This window comes from Brassica napus, chromosome C4 (assembly GCF_020379485.1).
Source record: "Brassica napus cultivar Da-Ae chromosome C4, Da-Ae, whole genome shotgun sequence".
Lineage (NCBI taxonomy): Eukaryota > Viridiplantae > Streptophyta > Magnoliopsida > Brassicales > Brassicaceae > Brassica > Brassica napus.
The window spans coordinates 10246810-10272898 of NC_063447.1; the positions used below are offsets into that span (position 1 = coordinate 10246810).

The following is a 26089-nucleotide window of genomic DNA, read 5'->3' on the forward strand; positions in this document are numbered from 1 at the left end:
GTAAATAAGAATTTTGAACAATGGTTTTGGACTTTACATCTACGTTTAATAATTATAATTTTTAGATTAATATATTTGATTAGTCTTTCTTTTGAACTTTCCTTTTTGTTTGGACTTTTCTTTATGTCTCTAGTTTTGGTATTTAAATTTTAAGATCACGAAAAGATTAAATGTTCAATAAAAAGATATGCGTGTTTAATGGCAAAACTGCTAAGCTAAACACATGCAATGTTAACAATTTTCCTCATATCCACCATCATTATATGCTTTAGATTTTTAATAAATGCCTACCATTAAGAAAAGATACATATGGCTGTTCAACATAAAATATAATATAATGTTAAGGACAAATAACAATATACAATCTGGCTTATAACAATTTAATCTTTAGAGTCTTTTATTGTTAAATGTAAAGGTATATATTTTAAAAAAAATTAAAAATTAAATCTAAGTTAATTAGGTAGCCAAGGGAAATTGCCACTGCTTCATCTTCCCCTATAAATTGCTTTCATTTTCCTTCTCCCTCATAACCAAGTACATGTTTGGTTTTGAGATAACATCATAGAATCTGTTGGGCTCTAAAATATTTTTTTTCTTTACTTTTGGTAAGATAAAACTCAAAGCTTCAAGGATTCTCTGTTTCAAAGCTTCTGGCTTTTCTCTTTAGCCGTCTGTGTCACACACACTGTTTCCTCTTGTCTCTCTCGTCCTGGTACCCACCCGCTCTGTCTGTGTTTTCAGGAAAAAGGAAGAAGATGAAGTACGTGCTTGTAACAGGAGGTGTTGTGAGTGGGTTAGGAAAAGGAATCACAGCGAGTAGTATTGGTGTTCTTCTTCAATCATGTGGTCTTCGTGTTACTTGTATCAAAATAGGTGATCTTTCTTTCATTGTGTTCAATATATATAGTGATATTTCCTTACGGAGCACTCAATCTTTTTTCTCATACTCATCTCTAGATCCATATCTGAACTATGATGCTGGAACCATATCCCCTTATGAACATGGCGAAGTGTTTGTCTTGGAGGATGGTAGTGAGGTAAATATTAAGAAACCAACTTGCTTGTCTTCTTCAACCTTTTCGGATTTAAAGACTTTAAAAGACCTTTGTTTGATGGGTTTGGACAAAAGGTGGATCTTGATCTTGGAAACTACGAGAGGTTTCTAGGTTGTACATTAACTCGAGATAACAATATCACTCTTGGAAAGATTCAGCAGGTTAATTACAGAATGTTCTGTTTCTGTTATTTATGATCTATCTGCAACAACTCACAAAACATCTATTGTTGTCACAGCAAGTAATGGATAGAGAGAGGAGAGGAGATTACTTAGGAACTACTGTTCAGGTAAATAATATAAAGTTCTAAACAATTATTTTATTTTATTTTTTTTCCATAAGCTAGAGTTTTAAGTTTTGGTTGGTAATGAAACTAGATTGTTCCTCACGTCACTGATGCAATAAAAGAATGGGTGGAGAGAGTTGCCATGATTCCTGTAGATGGAAAGGAAGGTCCTCCTGATGTTTGCATCATCGAATTAGGTGGAACTATAGGTAACTAAACCCAAAAGAACAACATCGACAATCCAATTTCATGTTTCTAAACAGAGAACCTTTGTGTTTGTAGGAGATAATGAGTCCAGGCCTTTCACTGATGCACTTAGCCAGTTATCATACAGTGTAGGTAAGTAAAATTTCCTTCTCTAACATTACTGGTGACATTTTAAAATATCTATCTAGTAGAAGTTTCTCCGATGTTATTTGTTGGTACATTCAGGACCTGAGAATTTCTGTCTGATCCATGTCACCCTCGTGCCGGTGCTCAGTGTTGTTGGTGAACAGGTATGTAATAAATATATATATCTAGAGAAATGAAGTATGTTCTATATAAATATATGTCGTTATTTTGATCTTTTACTTCAGAAAACAAAACCTACACAGCACAGCGTTAGAGATCTACGAGGATTGGGCTTGACACCTAATATCATAGCTTGTCGAAGCACAAAGGTTTACTTGTTCATCTTGGTGCTGCTCTTTGTTCTATTATACATAACTAAAACTCTTATAATTCTCTTTTTTTTTCTCCGGTAGGTACTTGAAGAGAATGTAAAAGCAAAGCTATCTCGATTTTGCTATGTTCCGGTATGATGGGTTCCCTCTTGTTGTCTTGTTTACTTAAAATCTCAGGACTTATTGTTTTTCTAATCAGCTTCCAATACTTGTTATTTTCAGATGCAGAATATCTTATCTCTCCATGATGTTCACAACATTTGGCACATTCCCTTGTTGCTCAAGGTATCATTATTCAACAACCAGGTTATCTTGTAAGTTATTAAGAAAGTCATCGAAGGGAACACTTCTGTTTGTCCCTTGAAACAGAAACAGAAGGCTCATGAACCAATCTCAAAAGTCCTGAAGCTTGCTGGAATGGCTAAAGAACCTTCTTTAGAAAAATGGGCTTCAATGGTGGAAATTTGTGACAACTTACATGTACAGGTGGGTCTCAACTCCCCAAATAAATCACACAGTATATAGCCTCATGTCTCTTTCTTATACCACCAAGTCAACTCTTACAGGTGAGAATAGCTGTGGTGGGGAAATATACAGACCTCTCAGATGCATATCTATCAGTCTTGAAGGTAAAACTTATACATAGTCATCACTTTCTCCCATGGCACATTATTCTCTTAATTGGTATATATGGTTTAATCTTTAAGTGAGTTATTTACCTGAACCTCATTGCTTTTTGCTTAAATTTTTTAGGCCCTCATGCATGCTTCTGTGGCTTTTGGCAAAAAGCTTGTAGTTGATTTGGTTCCATCTCCTGATCTTGAGAAAACCACAAAGAAAGAGGTACACACATATCTGGTTAGTTTCATTCATGCTTCTGCTTTGTTCTTGAAAACTGTAAAGCATAATCTGTGTTTCTTTCGGACAGAACTCATGCGCATACAAGGCTGCGTGGATGTTACTGAAGGTTTGTTTAACGTTTTTTTTTTAAAATGTTAGTAGTTTAATACACTTCTGTGAAGCCTCAAGAGTTGTGTTTGTTCTTCAGGGTGCAGATGGAGTTCTTATCCCTGGAGGGTATGGTAATAGAGGATTGGAAGGGAAGATTCTTGCAGCAAAATACGCCAGAGAAAACAATATCCCTTTCGTAGGTATCTGTCTTGGGATGCAAGTCGCTGTCATCGAGTTTGCACGCTCAGTTCTCTCCTTACCTGATGCCAATAGCACAGAGTTTAAACCTGAAACCAATCATCCATGCATCGTTTTCATGCCTGAGGGCTCCACGACTCACATGGGAGGAACAATGAGATTAGGCTCAAGAAGAGCTTACTTCCATGTCAAGGACAGCATATCTGCAAGACTGTAAGAAACCATCACCGATCCAGAATCACTCAGTGAATGCTTGAATATTATTTATGTTAACTCTATGGTTATTGTAGATATGGGAACAAAGAGTTTGTTGATGAGAGGCATCGCCATAGATACGAGGTAGTAATGACATTTGAATACGCATTTAGGTTTCTTGATGCACAAGAAACTAACTTCTTTTCATGCAGGTGAATCCTGATATGGCTGTATGCCTCGAGAAAGCAGGTCTCTCGTTCGCTGCAAAAGATGAAACTGGCAAGCGCATAGAGGTTGGTTTTCTCTGACCGTTTAAACTAATTTAAACTCGATCGGTGTTGTTATATGAATCTTTCTTTTTTTGTTGGGTGATATAACAGATTGTTGAAGTACCAAGCCACCCTTTTTTCATTGGTGCTCAATTCCATCCAGAATTCAAATCAAGACCCGGGAAAGTATCTCCTTTGTTCTTAGGTCAGAGTTCTTGTTATGATATATATAGCAAAAGCTCTAAACATTTTTATCTTTCAGCAACTTTGAATCAGATACAATTCTTGTTTCCAGGACTAATAGCAGCAGCATGTGGTGAGCTAGATGCAGTCCTGACTCCAGTCTCCATTCAACAAGACAACAACCAACATGTGGTACTTGGCAATGAAACAAGGGTTGATCCAATAAATGGTTTTTGTAATGGAACCAACAAGACCTCTCAGAAAAGTGTAAGACAAAACAGTGACCTCTATCTCCATCAGATTTCAATGAGCAGCCGACGTAAACTAAACCCGAATCCTTAATTTTGATTCTGAGTGATATAAGTAAATGTAAAGTGCTATGCATAATAAACTAAACAAACCTTGTAAAATAATTTTGACACTATTCTATAACTTAACATTTTTAATACTAAGGATACAAATTGTAAAACTGTGAAGTGTAAGATCCATCACTTACATTCCTATGTTAAAATAGTTGGTTAAATAAAAAACAGATCAAAACACTCATATAAGTTTCATGATCTTTGACTTTGAGGATAGAGAAGCAAGAATTGGTGAAAAGTAGGAGAGAAACTATTTTCAAATATCATAGTTTGGATCAAACATATCAACTAGAACTACTTTGAAATTATGAAAGGAACGCATTCAACTTGAACCATTCAAAAATACAATTAATGTGTACAATCATTTTATTTTATTTTGAATTCATGTATACATTCATTTTTACTTATAAGATTTTCACACATTTTATTTTATTTTAAATTAATGTGTACATTCATTTTTACTTATTGTTTTCACATCACTAGCACTCGTAAACTTCATGGACATGAGAGTAGGAAAGAGTCAAAGAGATCGAGGGAAAATTTTCCGTTGCTAGGAACTCAAGTCGAATTATTTATTTATTATATAGATCAACATTGTGTTACACTAACATCTTTATTAAACTTTCATAACACACTAATATTTTATATCATCGAGTACACATGATTATGATCCATAGTACCATGTGTACGCTACACGTACATAGTTTATTCCAACGGGATAATTATCATAATAGCGGCAGCGTTAACCTATAGAATCACTCAGGTGGCGGCGTGAGCAATGGCAGGGGAGGAAAGTTAACGCCAGGGAAACTGGGAAGTGGACCAAGTGGTGCCGGAGGTGATGACTGTGACGGTAACGGAAACGGAAAACGGGGAACGTTTCCGGGGAACGGAGGAAAAAGTGACGGTAACGGAGGAACGCCTGTGAAGGGTAACCCCGGTGGGAAGAGGTATTTCATTTCATCGGTAGGCTTCTGATCATTGAGATGGCGAGCTTCGGCTATTTCCGGCGTGAGGTGGAAAATCAGAACTAGTGTTAGGGCTAAAGTGGTTACTGAAGAAGTCATTCGTCTACGAGTGTTTTTTCTCTTGTATGGGTTCTATCTGTTGCAATAGCAGATGTTTAGTATGAGTATATATATATATAGGACTTTTTCACACAATTTAACGTACTTTTAATTTATTTTAAAATCGATCAGTATGTTTTACCAACCATGTACCTGCATATTGTAAATTGCAGTAATTTTATTGACAAAATTAAACCACACACATAAATACAATTAATTGGTGCCAAATATGTGTACCATTCAAAACTAGGTTGACTGATTTAACAACTACAGTGCATGTGTATCGCATGTTGGCTGTTGCATACTTTCCAATAAGAAAGTCATTTAACATGATAATTGGTTGAAGAAAAAGAGAAAGATGAAAATTGACTAATTAAATCTGATAAATATAGAGGCATGCGCATGAACATGTGTCCCCATGCAGGTTGGTTAGAGCTCATTGAATTCGTCTAATTATATCAAAACCGACTGTATGCTTAACATACTTACATATTACTCTTTGGCATTTACATTTCACTATCTTATTTATTGCTTTTTTGTCATCAGAAATCCTTTTGTAAACAATTTCTTATGGCTATTTTTTTAGTTTCTTACAATTTTAAACATGGCCAGTATTGTTGTGTGATACTAGTAAATGTGTGTCAAGTGTAATGAGGATTAAAGAGAACAAGTGTGATTGTATAAGCCAAAAGGCTAGCTTCTTAAGTGTGAGTCGATGAGAGACATGAATACAAGGTCTATAAGGCATAAACAAGTGTTTGTAAATTTTCATGACTATGCATATGTCCTGAACTGTTTTACTTGAGTTGTTGATTGAATATATAACTTTATATATAGAGTTTTTTTTGTTTTCCAAAAAGAAATTTCAAAACTTCAAATTTAGAGTTTTAAACAGTAAAACTTCATATTTGGAGTCCCACTACTCAAAACTCCAAATTTGAAGTTTCATCTTTTTATTTGCATTTTGGTCTTTATAATTAATTACACATCATATTTATGATTCTTAAGTATTTTCACATTTATCGTTTTAATCTTTAAAATTTCTGTATGTCATAAATATTTTAAATTTATTTTTATAAATTCAAATTTTACACATAAAATTAAATAAAATTTTAAATTACGATTTATAATATTTAAAACTAGAACTAGACAACAAGAATATTACAAAAGAAACTTAATATTTTTTTAAAAAAGATGCATGGATATATATTACACAAATTTAAATATTACAACAACACTAATAATCTAGTAAATTTTATTTGAAACCTCTAAAATATTGTCCAAAAATTGTGGAACCGAAGATGGAACATTACGGAAATAATTTAAATGTTACAACAACACTAATAATCTAGTAAATTTTATTCGAAACCTCTAAAATATTGTCCAAAAATTGTGGAACCGAAGATGGAACATTACGGAAATAATTTTATGGAATAATGTGGTATTTTGCTTGTAGTTTATTTAATTATGTATTTCTATTTATAATTTTATATTTTAGTATAAGATTTTATTAATTAATATTACTGTAATATTTTTACATATGTGCTAGTTATTTATAAAAGTTTTATGGATTTATATTAATTATGATAAATATAAGAACCATTGTGTAAATTACAAATAATTTTGAAGTTTTGATTTTGGAGATGAACACTTTGAAACTTCAAATATAGAGTTGCAGACTCTAAAATAAAATCTTTTTGTAGATGCTCTAAGATGCATGAAGGCCAATGAAGATTGATTTGGTTTTGGGATTATGATTTTAGTTAACCCCATTTTTTTTTCCACAAGAATCTATCATGGTTTTTGGTTTGAAACTAATTTCTACCGCTGAGGTGTTAGGTTATGAGTTTACATAGGTTTATTGAAGAAAACTTATATGTTTATAAGAATGTACAACCATCATTACAAAACATCATCTTGAATTACATCCTTCTATAATCATGTATGGCCTGTGCTTAAAATTAGATTTGCAAAAACAATCTGCGAGAGTTACAAGAGATAGAAGGATCAGGGAGAGAAGCGTGTCAAGCTTTAAACTAGTAAAGGAACCAATACTCTACATTTGGAGATGTAAAGGACCTAAACCTGCTCATGAATTGGGGAGAAGCCGACCATTGTACATCTTGTCGAGTAGCTCACGAGCACCAGGCCTTCTAAGAAGACCTTTGTTGTTTGGTAAACCTGTGCCCAAACAAACCGGACAAACAAGCTTGCCTCGGCCTGTTTGCAAATAGTAGCCACAAAATTAATCAGGTAAGTCCATCTTTCACGCTTTTACCAAACCAAACCAAACCAGAGCTACACTAAAGAAGTATTGGGAAAGAGAGACAAACCGTAGCAGTTTGGACATTCTGTAAACTCATAAACATCTTTGGCACGTTTTCGGTTGAGAGCTTTCCATTTTCCTGTACCCCCACACATATCACCTAAACAAACATAGCAAGATGTCATCTTACACGAAACAGAGTAATCATATATAGCATATAAAACTTCATGTTTGTTTTAGAAACTAAAGCATAATAACAACAAAAAGGGAAGAAGTGTAACTTACAAAGAACAGCACCAATGCCCTGACAGTTACGGCAAACTCCAGGTTTCTTGTCCAAAGCGGCTGCGGTTTGTACAGAGACAAATGTGTAAGCATTGGTAATCAAAGCTGGAGATAAGCAAACACATGTCGTCATCCACTGTCTCCGTGACATCGATTTTTCATCCCCCTGCAGTCAAGAACACAAAGCTATCTAAAAACTCTGAGAATTTACTTAGCAAATCCAAATGTTAGCATAACTATCAGATTCTCAGCTACAACTTAGACGAATTTTAAGAATCAGTATAAATTAAAACAGATAACCAAAAAAAAAAGCTTGTAACTTTTGAAGCATTCAGTTACCACAAGAACAGAGTACACAACAAGAATAATATTGCAGGAAGAAGGGTAGTAGCTTATCGATTTATTAAACCTGGGTTTTGTTGGTAGTATCCGAGGAAGAATCCAAGTCGAAGCTCTGATTCTCCGGACATGATTTGGCCCCAATACGAACACGATTCCGGTTTGGTGCGACTATAATGAAACACGAGTGTCAGAAAAATTGGGATACGAAAGAGGACAATGTCAGAAATTGAAAAAAAAAGAAAAGAGAGAGGTTGTTACAGATCAATGGAGAGGAAGGTGTATGAAGAAGACGCGAGGGGAGTGCAAAGAGATGATGAGATGATGCTTCCATTTTCGCTATATGCGGTCATGAATTTAACTGGCGGACCAGACACCCTTAACTATCTTATGTGAATGAGAGAGATATTTTCATGGATTTTATTTGAAATATATGGGTCCAGCGGGGGATTACGTGATTTCTTCAAAAACAAAAGCCCAATTAAAAAACAAGCCCAAACATAGGAACGTCATGTGAAACCAAAACTCTTTTTTTTTTCCGATACGCCCTATCGGCTATTCCATCGGCCCCAAGAAGGACGCACTTAGTGCTACAGAATAGATTAATCTGAAAACGTACCATACTACCTGATCCGAATTTGAGTACGTTCTGACTATTGCTAGGAGATTAACCGATCGTCTGTTACGATCCACCATGTAAACTACTTGGACCGAATCTCAAATTCAAAGTAACTAAATAATGATAATTTAGTTCTTAGAGAAAAACAAATTCATGACTGATGCGAATATGCACCAAACCACAAAAGATTACCAGTAGATACCACCACTTAAAACTACAATTAACGCTTACAAACCTATTACCGGAGTATGTTGCACAACATACTATTCAAAGGAGGGTAATAAGACGGCTGTCAACATAGCAAGGAGACTTTTCATTCATGAATAATGTTCTTAGGTTATACTGTAATGCCATTACGGTTAAAATCTGTAGTGGTCCTGGTGGAGGTTGATAAACTTTCGTATGGATGATTAAGAGGTTAATGAAAATTGATGTTGAGCTAAAAAAAAGGCTACTGTCATGAGAGCAAGACTCAAAACAATTGTTCATGTCATTATGAACTAAGCGGGGCTAATGTTTTTACAAGAAATCCCTAGCCAACCTTCCTGTAAAAGATTTTTTTTTTTATTACCAAATGTATTCATATTCATACTAGATAAAAATAAAAAAAGAAACTCTAACAATTTTTTTGTTCTCAACGCCCCTAAATTTCCAGGAATTAGTCACTTCAACAGTCTTCAATGGTTATACGGGTATCCAAAGTACATACGAAATCAGTGCCGTTTCAAATTATTTATGGGCCATGTTCAAAAAAATTTAATAGTATATTTAACGATATAGTTGAGTAGCTTTAAAAGTTTTTAGTTCTATTTATATATAATTGACGTCTTTTTAAATACAAACTCTAAATTTAATATTATATCTAAAAATTAAAAAAATTAAACCATAATTTATATTTTTATTTTGAAAAAAATATTTCTTTATATTTTTAGATTCAGACCCTGTTTGACCGCCCCACTTTCTCATGCTATTAGACAACTCTGTAGGTGATCAATCGTTAAACCAGTTACATACCAAAAAAAAAATCCATATCATAAGGTGGCAATCAAAGTGAACGTTATAGTTATGATAGAAATCAGCAGGGGCCAACAATTTGAGCTGCCATAAGCGAATTAAAAATAAAATGCCTACACTTAGTTATAAATTTTATCGTAGTTAGGTCATATATTAACAAATAAAAGCTAAATTACTAAAAAACTAGTTTTTTTTTCTAAATATTGTAATAAACTATTAAATTTAAAACTTTTAACCAGCTCTAAAAAAATAAATAAAACAAGTAGAACATTAATATTTTATGTGATATACATTAACAAGTATAAAATAAGCCGAATCAAACAATTTTTATATAACACAACAGATCTTTATTTATTTTACTGTATTTTGATAATTAAAAATGATTATATACTATTTTGGTTGCTTAAGTATGAAAACCATAAGTTTATAATGTATTGTTCTCTTCATCATTCTAATTATCATAAATTTTTCAACCTTTAAGCATTTCTTATATATTTTTGTTAATTGAGCTTAAATCTATGAAACCATAAAAATATGCCCTTAATTGTTTCTAGAAAATTTGATGTCATAAGCCAATGTTTCAAAATTTAACATTGAGGCACGGCTCTGGAAATCAGATATGCTAAAACAAAAGTTATGACCGAGAAGAAGTCAATATATACATAACGAAAGATGTAAACTCTCCATGTTATTGTTCTAAGAGCATCTCCAACAATGACACCAAATTTGGTATTTTGGTGTCAAATTTTTTTTGTCATCTCCAACAATGACACCAAACTTTACACCAAAAGTAATATTATATATATTATTTGATGCTTTCAATTTCAATTTTTTTTTATATTTTTATTATTTGTAATTGATAAATAATTATTTTATCACATTTAGATTATTATTTATATTTTTATTATTTGTAAGTGATAAATGATAATATTTATTTAATAATTTATTTTGAAAATAAAAAATAAAAATATAATTTAATTTTTAAATTATGTAAAAAGAAATTTAAAATACAAATAATACAATATATTTATGTTTAATTACAAATTTGATAGTAATTGAACTATATTATTAAATGAAACATAATAAAATATGTATATTCACATTACACCAAATTTGGTGGGATGGTGTCAGTTTTAATATCTTGGTGGAGATGAAATTACACCAAAACACCAGATTTGGTGAGATGGCCTAATTAAAAAATAGATTGATTACATTTGTTTTCAAAAATGTTGTACTGTAGCATAATAAAAAGTTGGGTCAACTGGTGGTAAAGTGTTGGCCATAGAGTGAAAACCACGTAGAAACTTTTCACCGACAAATCAGCACCGTGTTTGTCGGTTCTCACAGCTGCCGGAGCTTCCGTGTTCCAATCACCGCGTCTCTTATTATATCTGTTGCAACCTCATTCGCTCCTCCCTGTTCTCTTCTCTCAAAATAAAGTAACCAATTTTGAATTAAATTATTAGATCTCTTGTCATGTGTTCCCTTGGCTCGCTTTCACCGTAAAGGCGCCATTACTACTAACAGCACCTCACCTTTCTAAAGAGAACCCACAAAAAAAAATCAAGGCTTTATCTCTCTCTCTATCAAGTACGTTCGTCTGTCTTTCTCTCTTGTGTGTCTGATTGGTTTTGGAGTTGTGAATAACCCTTTCACGCTTGCTTGCTTGCTTGTTTTCCGTTTCTGCTTCTGTTTCATTAGGAAGTCTCTTTGTGTCGGTGTGATTATACGCATATGTCGTTTTTATATATTATTATCATTTTTAATGACCGACATTTGCAGCTGAACTAAAAACCTTCTGCTTTCGGAATCAAAAATGCTGAATCTTGGTAGAGCAAGAATCCAAGGCAGGCAAAACAGATCCATGTCTTTTGAAGGTGAGAGATGGACACACAGTACTAATGCTTTCATTCTTTTGAATCTTTTTTTAGCTTATCTTTCTCATCATTGGTTGATAAGTTGAATGAGAGGTTGCTAGCTCCAGAATCTTTTCTTGTGTTTCTTAATTTTTGGATTCAAAAGTTCACACATCTTGGTGGTTTATGGAGTGTAGGATCAGATTACGCAGACCAGAAGAAGAACAATGATCACACGGGGAAGATTGTTTTGGTTATTTCCCTAACAGCAATGTGCATTTTAGTGCTCAAGCAATCTCCAACTTTCGATACCCCAAGTGTGGTATAATTACTTCTCATAATGTTCTTGATACAATCTCTCATTTTCTTACTAGTAAATGTTCTTGAGTGGGTTGTATGTTTTTCTCCATCTTTCAGTTCTCTCAACATGAGCCTGGAGTTACCCACGTTCTAGTCACTGGTGGTGCAGGATACATCGGATCACACGCAGCTTTACGGCTTCTCAAAGACTCATACCGTGTAACCATCGTGGTATATATTATATATATACCTTCATCGCCTTTACTTAAACCTATGCTCTTGTGCTCAGTGTTTCATCATTCTTCATTGGCAGGACAATCTATCACGTGGCAACCTCGGTGCAGTCAAGATACTGCAGCAGCTGTTTCCTGAACCTGGAAGGCTTCAGTTCATTTACGCTGATCTTGGAGATGCACATGCTGTATCCTTGATTCTAATTCTAGATATAAGCCCCTGAAAATTAATACTCTCTCCGTTTTTATTACTTGACGTTTTAAAGATTTTTTTTGTTCCAAATTAGATGAAGTTTTCAATTTCTAGTGTTAATAATTTTTGATGTTTATGTGTAGAAAATGTGAAAAAAATAAATGGTTTTTCTGTAGAAAATGAGAAAAAATAAATATTTTTTTTAATCTATGCTAAAACATCATCTAATAAAGAACGGAAGGAGTAGCAATTTTTTGTTTTCTTAACAAGAAATTTTTTCAGGTTAACAAAATATTCTCAGAGAATGCATTTGACGCTGTGATGCACTTCGCAGCTGTTGCTTATGTTGGAGAAAGCACACAGTTTCCTCTCAAGTTAGTATCATCAAAAGAGATTTTACGTTTTAATGTCTAAATGTTTGAGAAGCATTTATAGTAGCTGGTGTTATGTTCATTTGCAGGTATTACCACAACATCACTTCAAACACATTAGTGGTTTTAGAGACCATGGCTGCTCATGGTGTGAAGACTTTGATATATTCGAGCACATGTGCTACTTATGGAGAGCCTGAGAAGATGCCAATAACAGAGGAAACTCCTCAGGTTCCTATCAATCCATATGGAAAGGCTAAGAAAATGGCAGAAGATATCATCTTGGACTTCTCCAAAAACTCCAATATGGCTGTCATGATCCTTAGATATTTTAATGTGATTGGTTCTGATCCTGAGGGAAGACTTGGTGAAGCTCCAAGACCAGAACTCAGAGAGCATGGAAGGATCTCTGGTGCTTGCTTTGATGCTGCACGTGGCATCATTCCCGGTCTACAGGTAATAATCACTCTCTTTGCTTTGTGTCATCAGATTCATTACATAGATGTTTACTTGTTTTTTTTTTTTTGTCGCTAGATTAAAGGAACAGACTACAAGACGCTTGATGGGACTTGTGTACGTGACTACATAGATGTCACAGACCTTGTTGATGCTCATGTCAAAGCTCTTGAAAAGGCGAAACCTAACAGAGTTGGAATCTTCAATGTTGGTACAGGGAAAGGTATGCAAGTGGACTCTCAGTCTCAGCAAAGATTATATGAAAATAAAGTGATGCTAATTTTTTGAGAATGTGGTTGTGTGAGCAGGTAGCTCGGTGAAGGAGTTTGTGGAAGCGTGCAAGAAGGCGACAGGGGTTGATATAAAGGTCGATTACTTGGAGAGACGAGCAGGAGACTACGCAGAGGTTTACAGCGATCCAAGAAAGATTAGAGAGGAGCTTAATTGGACAGCTAAGCACACAAATCTTAAAGAGAGTTTGGAGACTGCATGGAGATGGCAAAAGCTTCACCGCAATGGCTATGAATCTTCTTCTTTTTCTTCTTCCTCCTTGTTCTCTGCTTACTGACCTTTCTCTGTATTGGTCTGTGGTGATTGCTCTTCTAGGACTCCTTTCACTGGTAGATGATAGCTAGAGATTAGAGTCTTGGTTCTAGATGGTAGTGGAGGGAGTACAAGATGATGTGTTCTTACTTATTAGTAGTATTATAGTATTTGTATCCATATAGAGATTTGTATTGTGGAATAATGGTTTTAGGTTAATACTAGGAGCAGCAACTCATGCAACGTTTGCACATGTTTGTAATGATTACCTCTCAAATATATTATTGTCGTTGAGGTTGATCGAATGTTTAGTTGCCTTGTTCAGTGCGTTTCAGCTTCATCATAGTTACTCATTTGCATACATCAAACTGCTTTGCTATTCAAGATCAAGGAATAATACGGTGTAATAAAATTCTAACCCCATAAGTTATAAATTTTATACATAACAACCACATTTTCTTAAATTTCACAATCGATATCTTTGATTTGGGCCTCACGGGAAAAATAACAAATTGTTATGAACAATGTGGATTGCTAGGAACCAAGAAGGCCAAACCGTGGCCCATAGAGAGAGAGAGAGTCGGCGGCCCAAGAGGAGAGAGAGTCGGCCGCCCCATGTCTTTGGATGTTTCCATTTATCTTTCCATGTTTATCTTTAAGATGTTTTCCTTTTCTCTTTAGGATAATGATTTGTATACTTTTCTTTTCTCTATCCCTTTGTATCCCCTATATAAGGGAACACTTTGATTCAGAAATAAAACACATAGAACACACGATTTCATCTCTTGTTCACAACACGTTATCAGCACGATAGCCTCTGAACCCTGAGACCAAAACCGAAACCCAAAAGTCTAAGCCGGCGATCCAAAACTCAAACCCTAACCCTAACCTTGCTCTTAAGTTCATCAAGAACTCAGGAGATCAATCTCAGCTTCTCAAATCACGTTCCAGACCGAGAAGAACCGCCATCCAGCTCGCGATCGAACCCGAACACCGCGACTGTCCCGAGACGATCCGATACCCGATCAGCTCGCAGCCGAGACGCCTCCAGCCGCGATAGACTCCATCCGCGACCCGATAGGAGGCAGCAAGCGTCCGATCATCTCAGCTCGAAGTCTCAACCATTCTCTGGTGGTCCGGTCCTAGACCCCCTACGAAACTAAGGTATAAACACAATCTGAGAACCTAGAACAATAAGAACCCTAATTCCATCATTATGGAAACAATGTCTTGATGAAACCTTAAAAGAAACCATGAGATTAAAATCGACAAATCTTAGAACTAAAAAAAACATGAATCGATTCCAATTAGAACCTGGTTGAATGTTGATTGATTAAATCTGAAATTGACAAACCCTAATCAAGGAATCGAAAACCCTAAACCCTAAGCATGTAGCCGATTTTAAGATTGATCTTGATTGCTTGATTTCTGATTTGATTTGAGGTTTAGGATTGTTTAGATTGCTTGAATCGATCTGTCTGAACATGAATATACTTAAGGCCTTGAAACCTTAAACATAAGTTGATAGAATAAAAGGATCGAAAACCCTAGGAATGCTTAAATCGTTTTACATAAATCCGAATATGGTATTGCATTCACAACTGATTAGAACAGATCGGCCAGCATATAGAAAACACTTGATCTCGAATCTGATTGCATTAAAACTCATATGGCCATGTGGCATTAATCTCCCTGGTACATGTAGAATTGAATTTTAGGATTGATCGCACCATGGTAAATTTAGAATTGCATAACCGAACCCATTGATTGTTCATATAGCCGTGCGGCTTGATTGATAGCACCATGGTCGATTAGTTTTGTTTGAATACCATAAATGCATAAGACGTGTTGTGGCCGAGCTTGCTTATATCCTGCGGCCACGTGATCCCATTGAGAACCTAATGTCTTGTATGATAATGTGGATCAGATGTCGAAAATAGCAAACAGGGACTACGCAGCCCTTAATCTCTCCGGAGACAATTACTTGCAGTGGGCGCTAGACACAAGGATTAGTCTAAAGTCCAAGGGACTCGGTGAAACCATCACTGAGGATAGTAATGAGAATGAAAAGAATAGATACAGAGCCATATGTTATATGCGCCATCATCTCATAGAAGGTCTTAAGGATCAGTACATGACGATTGAGAATCCATTGGATCTTTGGAATGCTTTAAAGCACAGATATGATCACCAAAAGATGGTGTTGCTTCCAAAGGCAAGGCACGATTGGATGCATCTCAGATTCATGGACTTTAAGTCCGTGGACGAGTATAATTCAGCCTTGTTCAAAATCGTTTCTATACTAAGGCTGTGTGGTGAAGAAGTGTCCGATGTGATGATGCTTGAAAAGACCTATACGACTTTCAAACAATCGAATTCTGTGTTGCAACAGCAATATAGAACAAAAGGTTTTGCCACATATACTGATCTGATCTCATGTCTTCTCCTGGCCGAGGCAAATAATGAGCTTCTCATGAAGAACAGTGGAGCTAGACCGGCCGGAACAGCACCATTACCCGAAGCCCATGATGTTGAAAAGAAAGATCCCAAAGAAACCTACTACGCCCATGACAACAGGAAACCATACGGTCAAGGCCGTGGTGGGTACATGGGGCGTAGGCGTGACAATCACAACGGTCGAGAAAACTACTCAGCCGGCCGAAGAGGAAACCACAATAACCGTGGTCGTGGTTCCAATTACGGTCGGGGCCGAGGGAGTTATGGCCGTGGACGAGGTGGCATATCCAAACCATCCCACACGTCCAAGTCTTTATGTCACAGATGCAGGATGGACAATCATTGGGCCAAGAACTGCAGAACTCCAAAACACTTGTGCGAACTCTATCAAGAGAGTATCAAGAACAAGAACCCGGAGGCAAACATGATCCAAGAGAACGATCATGACGACAAAGGATATGGATATGATGCTGATGATGAATCTGACAGGGACAACAAAGATGACCAAATGGATTTTGAGACATCCGACTGTCTAAAGGATTAGTCTTTCGAATCACATTGTCTTATTGCTTTATGTTTTGTTTTTGATTTGGTGTTTTTATTTTATGAAATGACATTTATAATAATGAAAGTTTTAAAGATCCTACAAAGTCTCTAAAGTCTAGTAAATTTTATTTATAGAAATGAATGATGAGATGAGTATACTTGTGGTGGATAGTGGCACAAGTCATACGACCCTTAGAGACAAAAGGTACTTCATGAATCTCACATTACAAAGTGCAAAGGTACAAACCATTGCAGGTGAGGCCAGCCTGATTGAAGGTCACGGCCAGGCCTATGTGATGATGCCCAAGGGCACTCACCTAGGGATCAAAACCGCCTTGTATTCCCCAAGCTCTAGAAGAAGCTTATTGAGTTTCAAGGACATAAGGTTGAACGGTTTCCACCTTGAAACATGGGAAGAAGGAAATAAAGAATTCCTTAACATAACTTTGATCACCAAAGGCAATAAAAAGATCCTAGAGACCATGCCTGCAATGTCTACTGGTCTTTACTATGCACGGATCAGTATGGTCGAGGCAAATGCCTCAGAGCTATTCACTTTATGGCATAACCGGCTTGGCCATCCCGGAACAGGAATGATGCGAAAACTGATGTTGAATTCATCAGGGCACACGTTTAAAGGAGTGATCCCACGAAATCTCACATGTGCAGCATGTGCACAAGGGAAACTCATAACTAGGCCATCACCAGCCAAGGTTAATAAAGAAACCTTGAACTTTCTGGAAAGGATCCAAGGGGACATATGCGGACCAATACACCCACCTTGTGGGACGTTTAGATACTTCATGGTTCTCATTGATGCATCGACCAGATGGTCGCATGTATGTCTGTTGTCCACTCGGAACCTAGCCTTTGCACGGCTGCTTGCTCAGATGATAAGGCTGAGAGCACATTTTCCAGACTTTCCACTTAAGACTATACGTCTAGACAATGCTGGTGAGTTCACGTCCCAGGCGTTTAATGAATACTGTATGTCCATGGGGGTAAAAGTTGAACACTCCGTGGCACATGTCCATACACAAAACGGCTTGGCCGAATCCTTCATTAAACGTATCCAGCTGATAGCCCGTTCATTGTTAATGAAGTCTAAACTTCCGGTATCAGCATGGGGACATGCGGTTTTACATGCAACGGAACTGATTCGCATCAGGCCATCTAGTGAGCATAGATATTCGCCATCCCAATTACTTACGGGTCATGAGCCAGACGTGTCCCACATCAAAAACGTTTGGATGTGCCGTCTACGTTCCAATTTCTCCACCACAGAGAACTAAGATGGGACCGCAGAGGAGGATGGGAATATACGTAGGATATGAATCTCCAAGTATTATAAAGTATCTTGAGCCAACAACCGGTGATTTGTTTAAGGCCAGATACGAAGACTCACAGTTTGATGAGTCCACATATCCGTCCTTAGGGGGAGATAACAGCCGGTTAATAACAAAAGAATTAGAATGGTTTAGACCATCAACATCTTGGCAAGATCCTCGGACTAAAGATTGTGATTTAGAAGTCCAAAAGATAATACATCTTCAAGAGCTAGCTAATAGACTGCCAGATACATTTGCCGACCCAAATAGAGTGACAATATCACATATCCCGGCTTGTAATGCACCTGTAAGATTAGACGTCCAAGATGGACAGTGTCAAGTGGCTACAGAGTCTAAGCAACGTTTAAAACGTGGCAGACCAATTGGTTCCAAAGACAAACAGCCTCGGAAATCCAAGAAAGGTGCTGGATCCGAGAGCATCAAGGAAACCGTCCAGGACATAGATGGACCGGTCGAGCCGACCATGACAGTCGAGCCAAGTGTACCGGCCACACCCGATGACCCGGTCGTCCCTCCAAGTGAGGTCCGGGACGCTGGACTTCACGGGACACCAGAGCCGGACAACCAAGAGACCTCTATAGACCATGTAATGTCTGGAAAACAATGGAACAGAAAAGATATCAACGTTGATGATTTATTTGCATACAAAGTAGCACTTGAGATCATGGATAAAGATGAGGATCTAGAACCCACGTCCATACAAGAATGCATGCTAAGATCATATTGGATCAAATGGAAACAAGCTATAAACGTGAAGTTAGAATCATTGAGAAAGAGAGGCGTTTTTGGCCCTATAATCTTGACACCCAGAGATGTCAAACCAGTGGGATACAAATGGGTCTTTGTAAGGAAGAGAAACGAGAAAGGAGAAGTAGTGAGATACAAAGCACGGCTTGTAGCACAAGGATTCTCGCAAAGACCTGGAATAGACTATGAGGAAACTTATTCCCCTGTGGTGGATGCGACTACATTGAGATATCTAATCAGTCTGGCCGTGAAAGAAAACATCGATTTGCGCCTAATGGATGTAGTGACCGCATATCTGTACGGACCACTGGACAATGAGATACATATGAGAGTTCCAGAAGGCATTGAGCTCAAAGATAAGAAAGGTTCTCGAGAACAACATTGCATTAAGCTAAACAAAGCTCTATACGGTTTAAAGCAGTCAGGTCGGATGTGGTATAACCGGCTATCCGAGTACCTAACCAAAGAAGGTTATAAGAACGATCCAATAAGTCCATGTATATTCATAAAGAAATTCGACAGCAAGGGCTTTGTTATAATGTCTGTCTATGTGGACGACCTGAACATAATAGGAACCTCTGGAGAGATTTCCCAAACCGTCGAGTGTCTAAAGAAAGAATTTGAAATGAAAGACTTAGGGAAAACTAAGTTCTGTTTGGGATTACAGTTTGAGTATAAAGCAAATGGCATCCTTGTGCATCAGGAAACTTATACAGAGAAAATACTCAAGCAATTCAATATGAACCAGGCACACCCTTTGCCGTGTCCTATGGTCGTAAGGTCCTTAGACCTTGAGAAGGATCCATTCGGACCAAAGAAACCGGACGAGGAAACACTCGGATCGGAAGTGCCCTACTTAAGTGCCATTGGGGCCTTAATGTACTTAGCTAGTCATACTAGACCGGACATAAGTTTTGCCGTAAGCTTACTATCCAGATTTGGATCATGTCCGACTTTAAGGCATTGGAACGGAGTGAAACATCTGTTCAGATATCTGCAAGGAACAAAAGATCTTGGTTTGTTCTACACCAATCGGCCAGGAGAGAACTTGGTCGGATATGCAGATGCTGGGTACTTATCTGACCCACACCAGGCTAGATCTCAAACAGGATATGTGTTTACACATAGTGGAGCCGCAATATGCTGGCGTTCAACAAAGCAATCCTTAGTTGCTACATCATCCAATCACGCCGAGATCATAGCCATGTATGAGGCAAGCCGTGAGCTTGTTTGGTTGAGGAACATGACCGGCCATATCTTAAAAGAGAGTGGTCTGTCCGCGGGACAAGAGAAGGAGGAGCCAATGATCATCTACGAGGACAATGCGGCGTGCATTGCTCAGCTCAAGGAAGGATACATCAAAGGAGACAGGACCAAGCACATCCTGCCCAAGTTCTTTTTCACCCACGACTTGCAGAAGGCAAAGGAGGTTCAAGTAGTCCAAGTCCGATCCAGCGATAACTCAGCCGATCTTTTCACCAAGTCTCTGGCAACCTCAACGTTCAGAAAGCTGGTTCATCAGATAGGGATGCGCCGCCTGAAGGATCTGCAGTGATGCCTTTATCAGGGGGAGTGTCATGCGTTGTACTCTTTTTCCTGTCTACGGTTTCCATTTTTTCCCACCTTGGGTTTTTGATTTTCCTAGAGAGGTTTTAACGAGGCAACATCGTGCATGATACGAGCCCATATGGTTCTAGCATCCAAGGGGGAGTGTTATGAACAATGTGGATTGCTAGGAACCAAGAAGGCCAAACCGTGGCCCATAGAGAGAGAGAGAGTCGGCGGCCCAAGAGGAGAGAGAGTCGGCCGCCCCATGTCTTTGGATGTTTCCATTTATCTTTCCATGTTTATCTTTAAGATGTTTTCCTTTTCTCTTTAGGATAATGATTTGTATACTTTCCTTTTCTCTATCCCTTTGTATCCCCTATATAAGGGAACACTTTGATTCAGAAATAAAACACATAGAACACACGATTTCATCTCTTGTTCGCAACGCAAATCATTTTTTTTACAATGGGCCTATATTTTAGTGATATGATCTTTGGACTGTCTCTGTCTCGAACTAGAAACTTGAACATTTTTAAGCATATATAATAATCACTACTTGAAATCATATCCTACATGATTGAATTAGTGTAGTACTATAGCCGGTTGAACGAACTATGCCTAAATAAAATTTAAATTTACACTCATTTATAATATATAACAAATTTGCGTAACTCAGATATATATATATATATATATAAGAGGGTCATGACTATTGTTTTTTCTGTGAACTTGGGGAGCACTTAAAGGGCATGGTCGATTTTACGTAAAGTCCCTCATGTGCGAACACGTCCACGCGCTACACTGCCCAATAAGACAAATCAATTTTATAAGTACCACAAAAATATGTATACGTAAACAGGGGCGGAAATCGGTGAGGAATGGGTGGGGGCAGCTGCCCCCATAATTTCCGATACAAAGACGCTTAGATGTAAAATATTAAATCAACTAAACAAATGTTTCCGATATAAAGGGGATGATGATTGGTAAGGGCTATAAATTTATATTTTTTGTTGTAGAATTTAATTTGTAGATTTTTTTAGCTTTCTAAAGTACTAATTTTTTATTCTAGATATAAAGCTCTCTATAACCATTTCTAATTTTCTAGAGATTTTTTTTTATGTAAGTTTTTTTAAAGAAAGAAAAGTTTGATTTGTTGACATATATGATTTTGAACTAAATTTTGGTTTTCTGAATAATCTACGGTCACACCAATCACCCAGACGCATGTTTCAACCAAATTCTATGTTTATCTTTCTTCGTCAATAATTTACATAATTTAGTATTATTTTGTTTTCATTATTAGTTACTATTATTAAAAATTAAAAATTATTGAATCCTTTCAACATGCGTCACCGTAGAACGAGGGAGGCATGACTTAATTTTTTTTTAATTGCACCGTCTAGTCTTTTTTTTTTGTTCAACCACCGTCTAGTCTATTTACTGAAACAAACAATACATGAGTCCCTATCGTTACATAATAAACTGAATATGCTTGCCACTAGAGAAGAGGGCCTGCTTCATATGGGTAGTGATTGTTGTTCTATATAATTGGATTCATATATAGCGAAAGCAACGGGTCCGGAAATCAGAAAACTGCATATACATATAAGGTACTTATTTTGACATGCTTCATATAAAAAATAAAATTTACCTGATTAAAGAAAATAAACTTAAAGAGGCAACTATTTACTCCCCCAATAAAACGAAATTAACATTTCCTTTCTTTAAAAAAAACCGATAAACTAAGGAATTGCCTAGAATTGGAATGTGAATAAATTGGTCGGCTTCATGACAAACACTTCGATCCACGTTTGTGCTCATCACTAATATTGTCTATCCCGTCCTATTCCTAGTTTTCGTATTAAATATCGATTCAGTTCGCATTTATTAAACATTTCAATACACTTGTAATGCTAATTTGTTACCCGCTGACATCTCACTACAAAAAAACATCAAGGATTTTGAGGGAAAAAATCGTCGGAATTTCGTCGGAATATCGTTATTCCGACGAAATTCCGACGAAACACGTCGTCGAAAATAATTCCTCGGAATTTCTTTTTTCCTCTGAAATCCCTCGGAATTTTCCGACGGAATTCCGAGGAAATAAATTTCCGAGGAAATTCCGAGGATCCCTTGTTTGTCGGAAAAGTCCTCGGAATATACCGAGGTAGAACTTCGTCGGGATAATTCCTCGGAAGTTCATCGATCGATGCGTGTTTGGACATATATACATCGATCGATAGGAGTATACCGACGGACTTTTTCCTCGGTTTATTCCGAGGAACTGTTCCCTCGGTATATTCCGAGGGATCCGTTCCTCGGAATTTTCCGAGGGAGTTGTCCCTCGGAAAATTCCGAGGGAAATGTCCCTCGCTATATTTTAAAAAAAAAAACGGATCGATCGATGCGTTTTTGTTCAAAAACGCATCGATCGATCTAGTGAAAAATATAATTAATTTCCTCGGAATGTAAAAAATATTAATTTTTTTGAAAAAATAAAATTTCTGAAATTTAAATTCGAAAATATGAAATTAAAAGTAAAATTGAAATCATACTAATTAATATTCAAAGTTTCACAAATAAAAATAAAACATTCCGAGATTGGGGAAAAAAAAAACTACGGGTCTGGCACGTCCGGGAACACCTCGTTCGGGTACATCCTCTGCATCATCTCCATCATTTGCTGGTTCAGCCTCCTCTGTGCCTCATAGCCCGCCTGTTGAGCCGCCATCTGGGTCTCCAACAAAGATATTCGATCATCTTTGTCCTTCAACTGAGCCGTAAGTACTTCTGGATCAACAAAGGGCGGTGGTGCAGAAGAAGGAGGAACCGACCGGGTGCGACGACCCAAACCGAACAAACGTCCCTTCTTCTTTGGAACCGACTGAATAGAAAAAAGCCAAATTTAGAAATTTAAACCAAGAAATAAATGAATTGAACTTTAAAAAAAAAAGAACTTACGGATTCAACGATTTCGTTGATTCGAAACCGGGACAAGTTGGTCGAAGCCGTCGAAGCGTCATCCTCGGTTTGAAGCTGAGACACTTCGTCTACCACCTGAGTTTGGACCAGGTCGACCACGTCCCTCACAAGACCGTCATCAATCTGGCCGGTCTTCTTGTTGGTATACGCCCTCCTCATTAGGGCGAGATCATCGACCGGCTCGCCATCATTTTCTTCCGCCTTGAAAAAAAACATAAAATTAAAGAAACATTAGAAATTAGAAGAAATGCACAATAAATTTAAATTCTGAAACTCAAATAATTGAAGAAAAAGCGGTTGAACTTACCATGCGATCTCCGAGAGTGGCAATAGATTGAGCACCCAAGTTATGCTTGTAGATGCCCTTCCCTTTACGGTCGCTCCTGCGGTTGGTGGAGTTGGTGGAAGAAGTTTCTTTCGTCTCCTCCTTATCCCAATGCGCACACAACTCCTTCCAGACCGTGTCGTTCATCGACTTTGGGACCTTTTAATTAAAAAAAAAAGAAAAAGTTTAATAAATTAAAAAATAGTTTAATAAATTAAAAAATTGTTTAATAAATTAAATCGAACCTTATTGATTTCCCACTTCTTCTTCCACTCGTGGATCTGCTTCCCATAGTTGTCCATTACTTTATGGACGAAGTGGTGATAGATAAAGAGCGTCTCATCGGAATTCCAGTTGAACTCTTGCTGAAAAAAAAACACAATTAGTAGAAAATTTATATTAAAGATTAAAAATATAAGTAAAAAATTAGAATACTTACCGCAAACTGACGAAACCACAGAACCTGCTTGTCGGTTGGGAAGTGAGTGAAAGTCGGATGTCCACTGTCGAGGGCCGAGTACATCATACGGTTGATCCATGCGCTGATCCCGTTCCCGGATCGGTTGAACCTTATTAAAAGAACAAACGGTTAATAATGAATCCAAATTTAAAGAAAAAAAAATGTTTAATTACCATGTTTGACCCCGTCCATGTGGATACGGAGTGAGATACGGAAGATGGTCACGACCGGGCTGTTGAACCAACTCCGCAACCCTCATCACTCTCGGAGGACCCGGAGGAACAGGAGCGGATGCAGCAGCGGGAGCGAGAGGAGCATGAGCGGGTGCAGCAGAGGGAGATGTATGGTTGGAGCTGTGGGGCGAAGGGGAATCCTGAAAATGGCTGGAATCCCGAGACTGGCTCCCCGTACCACCACGACCACGACGCTGTCGAGGCCGGGTGTGATCATCATGAGACCTGTAAATTAAAAAAATATATTTAATAAATACAGAAATATATAAATTAATTTTTTTTATTAAAAAAAAATCCCAAATAATTTAATCACAGAAAAAGATTTATATATATTAAAATTTTTTAATAAATATATAAAAATAGTTCTAATTAACAAAAAATAGTTTTAATAAATAAAAATAGTTTAATAATTAAAATGTTTTGTAAAATCCAAAAAATCGAATTTATATAGAGATTTTTTTTTGTAAAATCCAAAAAATCGAATTTATATAGAAAAATCGCTTTGTAAAATACAAAAATCGATTTTATATACAAAAATCGATTTTATAAATACAAAAAATAAAAAAATTATAAAAAAATTCTAAATCAATTCAACAAAACAAATTATTCAACCAAATCACAATTCTAAACCTATTATACAACCAAATCACAATCCTAACCAATCACCCTAACAAAAATCTATCAAAACTACACAAAAACCTAACAAATAGAACCTAAGAGAGTGGGATAGGGTCCTTACATGATTTGTGTAAGAGAAGAGGGAGATCGCCGGAGATATCGTCGGATTTCAGGGGGAAATCGCCGGAGAGAAAGAGAGGAGTCGCGCAGAGGAAGAAGAGAGAAATGGGGAAGAAGAAGGGGCTCGTGGTTATAAAACCTAGGGTCCGACGGACATTATCCGTCGGAATTCCGTCGGAATTCTAATTTCAATTTTCGCGAAATATTTGCCCGGTAAAATGAAAATATTCCGAGGAAATTCCGACAGATAGTAAAATATCCGTCGGAATTTCCTCGGAATATTCCGAGGAAATACCGAGGAACTAGTGTTTGGGGTTTCAAAACATCAATTTTTTTGCCGTATTTCATTTCTTATACAATTGTAATGCATACCATTGAGGATTCTTTGTATACATGAGCATAAACCATGAAATAACAAATTTCAAAACTAATTGAAAGTATTCCCTTTACCGTTCGTTAAAAGGTATAAGTGTTTCTCTTATGTTGCGAGATTTCGTTCATACAATCGGAAAAGTGTTAATTATACGGTAAGGAACAAATTTTTGACTTCATAATGAACGTAAGACACTTAATAAGGGTTATATAGGTGTTATTCAAACGGCAAAACGTTGTTTTCGGTTTAAAAACCCTATTTCCTCGGAATTTCCTCGGATTATTCCGAGGGAACTCCGACGAAACCCTCTTCTTCCTCGAAATTTCCTCGGAATATTCCGAGGAAATTCCGACGAACTAGTGTTTGGGGTTTCAAAACGTAATTTTTTTAAAAAAAACGCATCGATCGATGCGTTTTTGAACAAAAACAAATCGATCGATTACTAAGATGGCCCGGGCCGTAAGATTGTGATCGATCGATGAGAGTATCCCATCGATCTATCGACAATCTGAATTGTTCCTCGGAATTTCCTCGGAAAATCTTGTATGTTTTTTTAAAAATGCATCGATCGATGCGTTATAGAACAAAAACGCATCGATCGATTACTAGGATGGACCGGGCCGTA

General features: G+C 36.9%; 5 protein-coding genes across 8 annotated transcripts; 3 read left to right on the forward strand and 2 right to left on the reverse strand.

Moving 5' to 3' along the window:
- Nucleotides 1-489: 489 nt before the first annotated feature.
- Nucleotides 490-4271, forward strand: LOC106441209 (CTP synthase 1). Of its 3 annotated transcripts, none has more exons than XM_022700416.2 (20): nt 490-605; nt 742-873; nt 958-1037; nt 1130-1216; nt 1294-1344; nt 1433-1550; nt 1624-1680; nt 1774-1838; nt 1920-2003; nt 2088-2138; nt 2229-2291; nt 2376-2492; nt 2573-2635; nt 2760-2864; nt 2935-2973; nt 3055-3368; nt 3446-3494; nt 3563-3643; nt 3731-3824; nt 3915-4271. In XM_022700416.2, the coding sequence occupies exons 2-20, from the start codon at nt 756-758 to the stop codon at nt 4142-4144; spliced, it is 1866 nt and encodes a 621-aa protein (XP_022556137.1). In that variant the 5' UTR covers nt 490-605; nt 742-755; the 3' UTR covers nt 4145-4271. The 3 variants fall into 3 exon arrangements, with proteins under 3 accessions (XP_022556137.1, XP_013738483.1, XP_022556138.1); XM_013883029.3 differs by having other exon boundaries at nt 2760-2849; XM_022700417.2 differs by having other exon boundaries at nt 2382-2492.
- Nucleotides 4272-4725: 454 nt separating this feature from the next.
- Nucleotides 4726-5615, reverse strand: LOC106442906 (follicular dendritic cell secreted peptide). Its single transcript, XM_013884529.3, has one exon. The coding sequence runs from the start codon at nt 5229-5231 to the stop codon at nt 4920-4922; it is 312 nt and encodes a 103-aa protein (XP_013739983.1). The 5' UTR covers nt 5232-5615; the 3' UTR covers nt 4726-4919.
- A 1477-nt stretch (nt 5616-7092) lies between these two features.
- BNACNNG22560D (protein PHOTOSYSTEM I ASSEMBLY 2, chloroplastic) lies at nt 7093-8529 on the reverse strand. 2 transcript variants are annotated; one of them, XM_048753539.1, is made up of 6 exons: nt 8383-8529; nt 8192-8292; nt 7783-7948; nt 7565-7657; nt 7317-7451; nt 7093-7211 (listed from the first exon to the last, which is right to left on the reverse strand). In XM_048753539.1, exons 1-5 carry the CDS (start codon nt 8453-8455, stop codon nt 7321-7323), a joined length of 564 nt encoding a protein of 187 aa, XP_048609496.1. In that variant the 5' UTR covers nt 8456-8529; the 3' UTR covers nt 7093-7211; nt 7317-7320. The 2 variants fall into 2 exon arrangements, with proteins under 2 accessions (XP_048609496.1, XP_048609495.1); XM_048753538.1 differs by having other exon boundaries at nt 7093-7451.
- Nucleotides 8530-11033: 2504 nt separating this feature from the next.
- On the forward strand, nt 11034-14011 carry LOC111210404 (putative UDP-arabinose 4-epimerase 2). The gene is made up of 9 exons (XM_022710779.2): nt 11034-11344; nt 11537-11631; nt 11808-11932; nt 12028-12141; nt 12224-12331; nt 12619-12710; nt 12797-13163; nt 13242-13386; nt 13472-14011. Exons 2-9 carry the CDS (start codon nt 11571-11573, stop codon nt 13729-13731), a joined length of 1272 nt encoding a protein of 423 aa, XP_022566500.1. The 5' UTR covers nt 11034-11344; nt 11537-11570; the 3' UTR covers nt 13732-14011.
- Nucleotides 14012-15801: 1790 nt separating this feature from the next.
- Nucleotides 15802-16707, forward strand: LOC111210403. The gene is made up of 2 exons (XM_048755448.1): nt 15802-16538; nt 16653-16707. Exons 1-2 carry the CDS (start codon nt 15802-15804, stop codon nt 16705-16707), a joined length of 792 nt encoding a protein of 263 aa, XP_048611405.1.
- The last annotated feature ends 9382 nt before the right edge of the window (nt 16708-26089 follow it).

Bases quoted from the DNA above. Each gene is read 5' to 3' on its own strand.
- LOC106441209 (XM_022700416.2), top strand. From the start codon at position 756: ATGAAGTACGTGCTTGTAACAGGAGGTGTTGTGAGTGGGTTAGGAAAA. The intron at 2,139-2,228 runs GTATGATGGGTT...TGTTATTTTCAG, and splicing joins CTCGATTTTGCTATGTTCCG to ATGCAGAATATCTTATCTCT. The intron at 2,865-2,934 runs GTTAGTTTCATT...TCTTTCGGACAG, and splicing joins AAGAGGTACACACATATCTG to AACTCATGCGCATACAAGGC.
- BNACNNG22560D (XM_048753539.1), bottom strand. From the start codon at position 8,455: ATGGAAGCATCATCTCATCATCTCTTTGCACTCCCCTCGCGTCTTCTT. The intron at 7,658-7,782 runs GTAAGTTACACT...ATGTTTGTTTAG, and splicing joins GGGCATTGGTGCTGTTCTTT to GTGATATGTGTGGGGGTACA. The intron at 7,452-7,564 runs GTTTGTCTCTCT...ATTTGCAAACAG, and splicing joins AGAATGTCCAAACTGCTACG to GCCGAGGCAAGCTTGTTTGT.
- LOC111210404 (XM_022710779.2), top strand. From the start codon at position 11,571: ATGCTGAATCTTGGTAGAGCAAGAATCCAAGGCAGGCAAAACAGATCC. The intron at 12,142-12,223 runs GTATATATTATA...CTTCATTGGCAG, and splicing joins CATACCGTGTAACCATCGTG to GACAATCTATCACGTGGCAA. The intron at 12,711-12,796 runs GTTAGTATCATC...GTTCATTTGCAG, and splicing joins AGCACACAGTTTCCTCTCAA to GTATTACCACAACATCACTT.
- LOC111210403 (XM_048755448.1), top strand. From the start codon at position 15,802: ATGCGCCATCATCTCATAGAAGGTCTTAAGGATCAGTACATGACGATT. The intron at 16,539-16,652 runs GTGCGAACTCTA...TGAATCTGACAG, and splicing joins TGCAGAACTCCAAAACACTT to GGACAACAAAGATGACCAAA.
- LOC106442906 (XM_013884529.3), bottom strand. From the start codon at position 5,231: ATGACTTCTTCAGTAACCACTTTAGCCCTAACACTAGTTCTGATTTTC.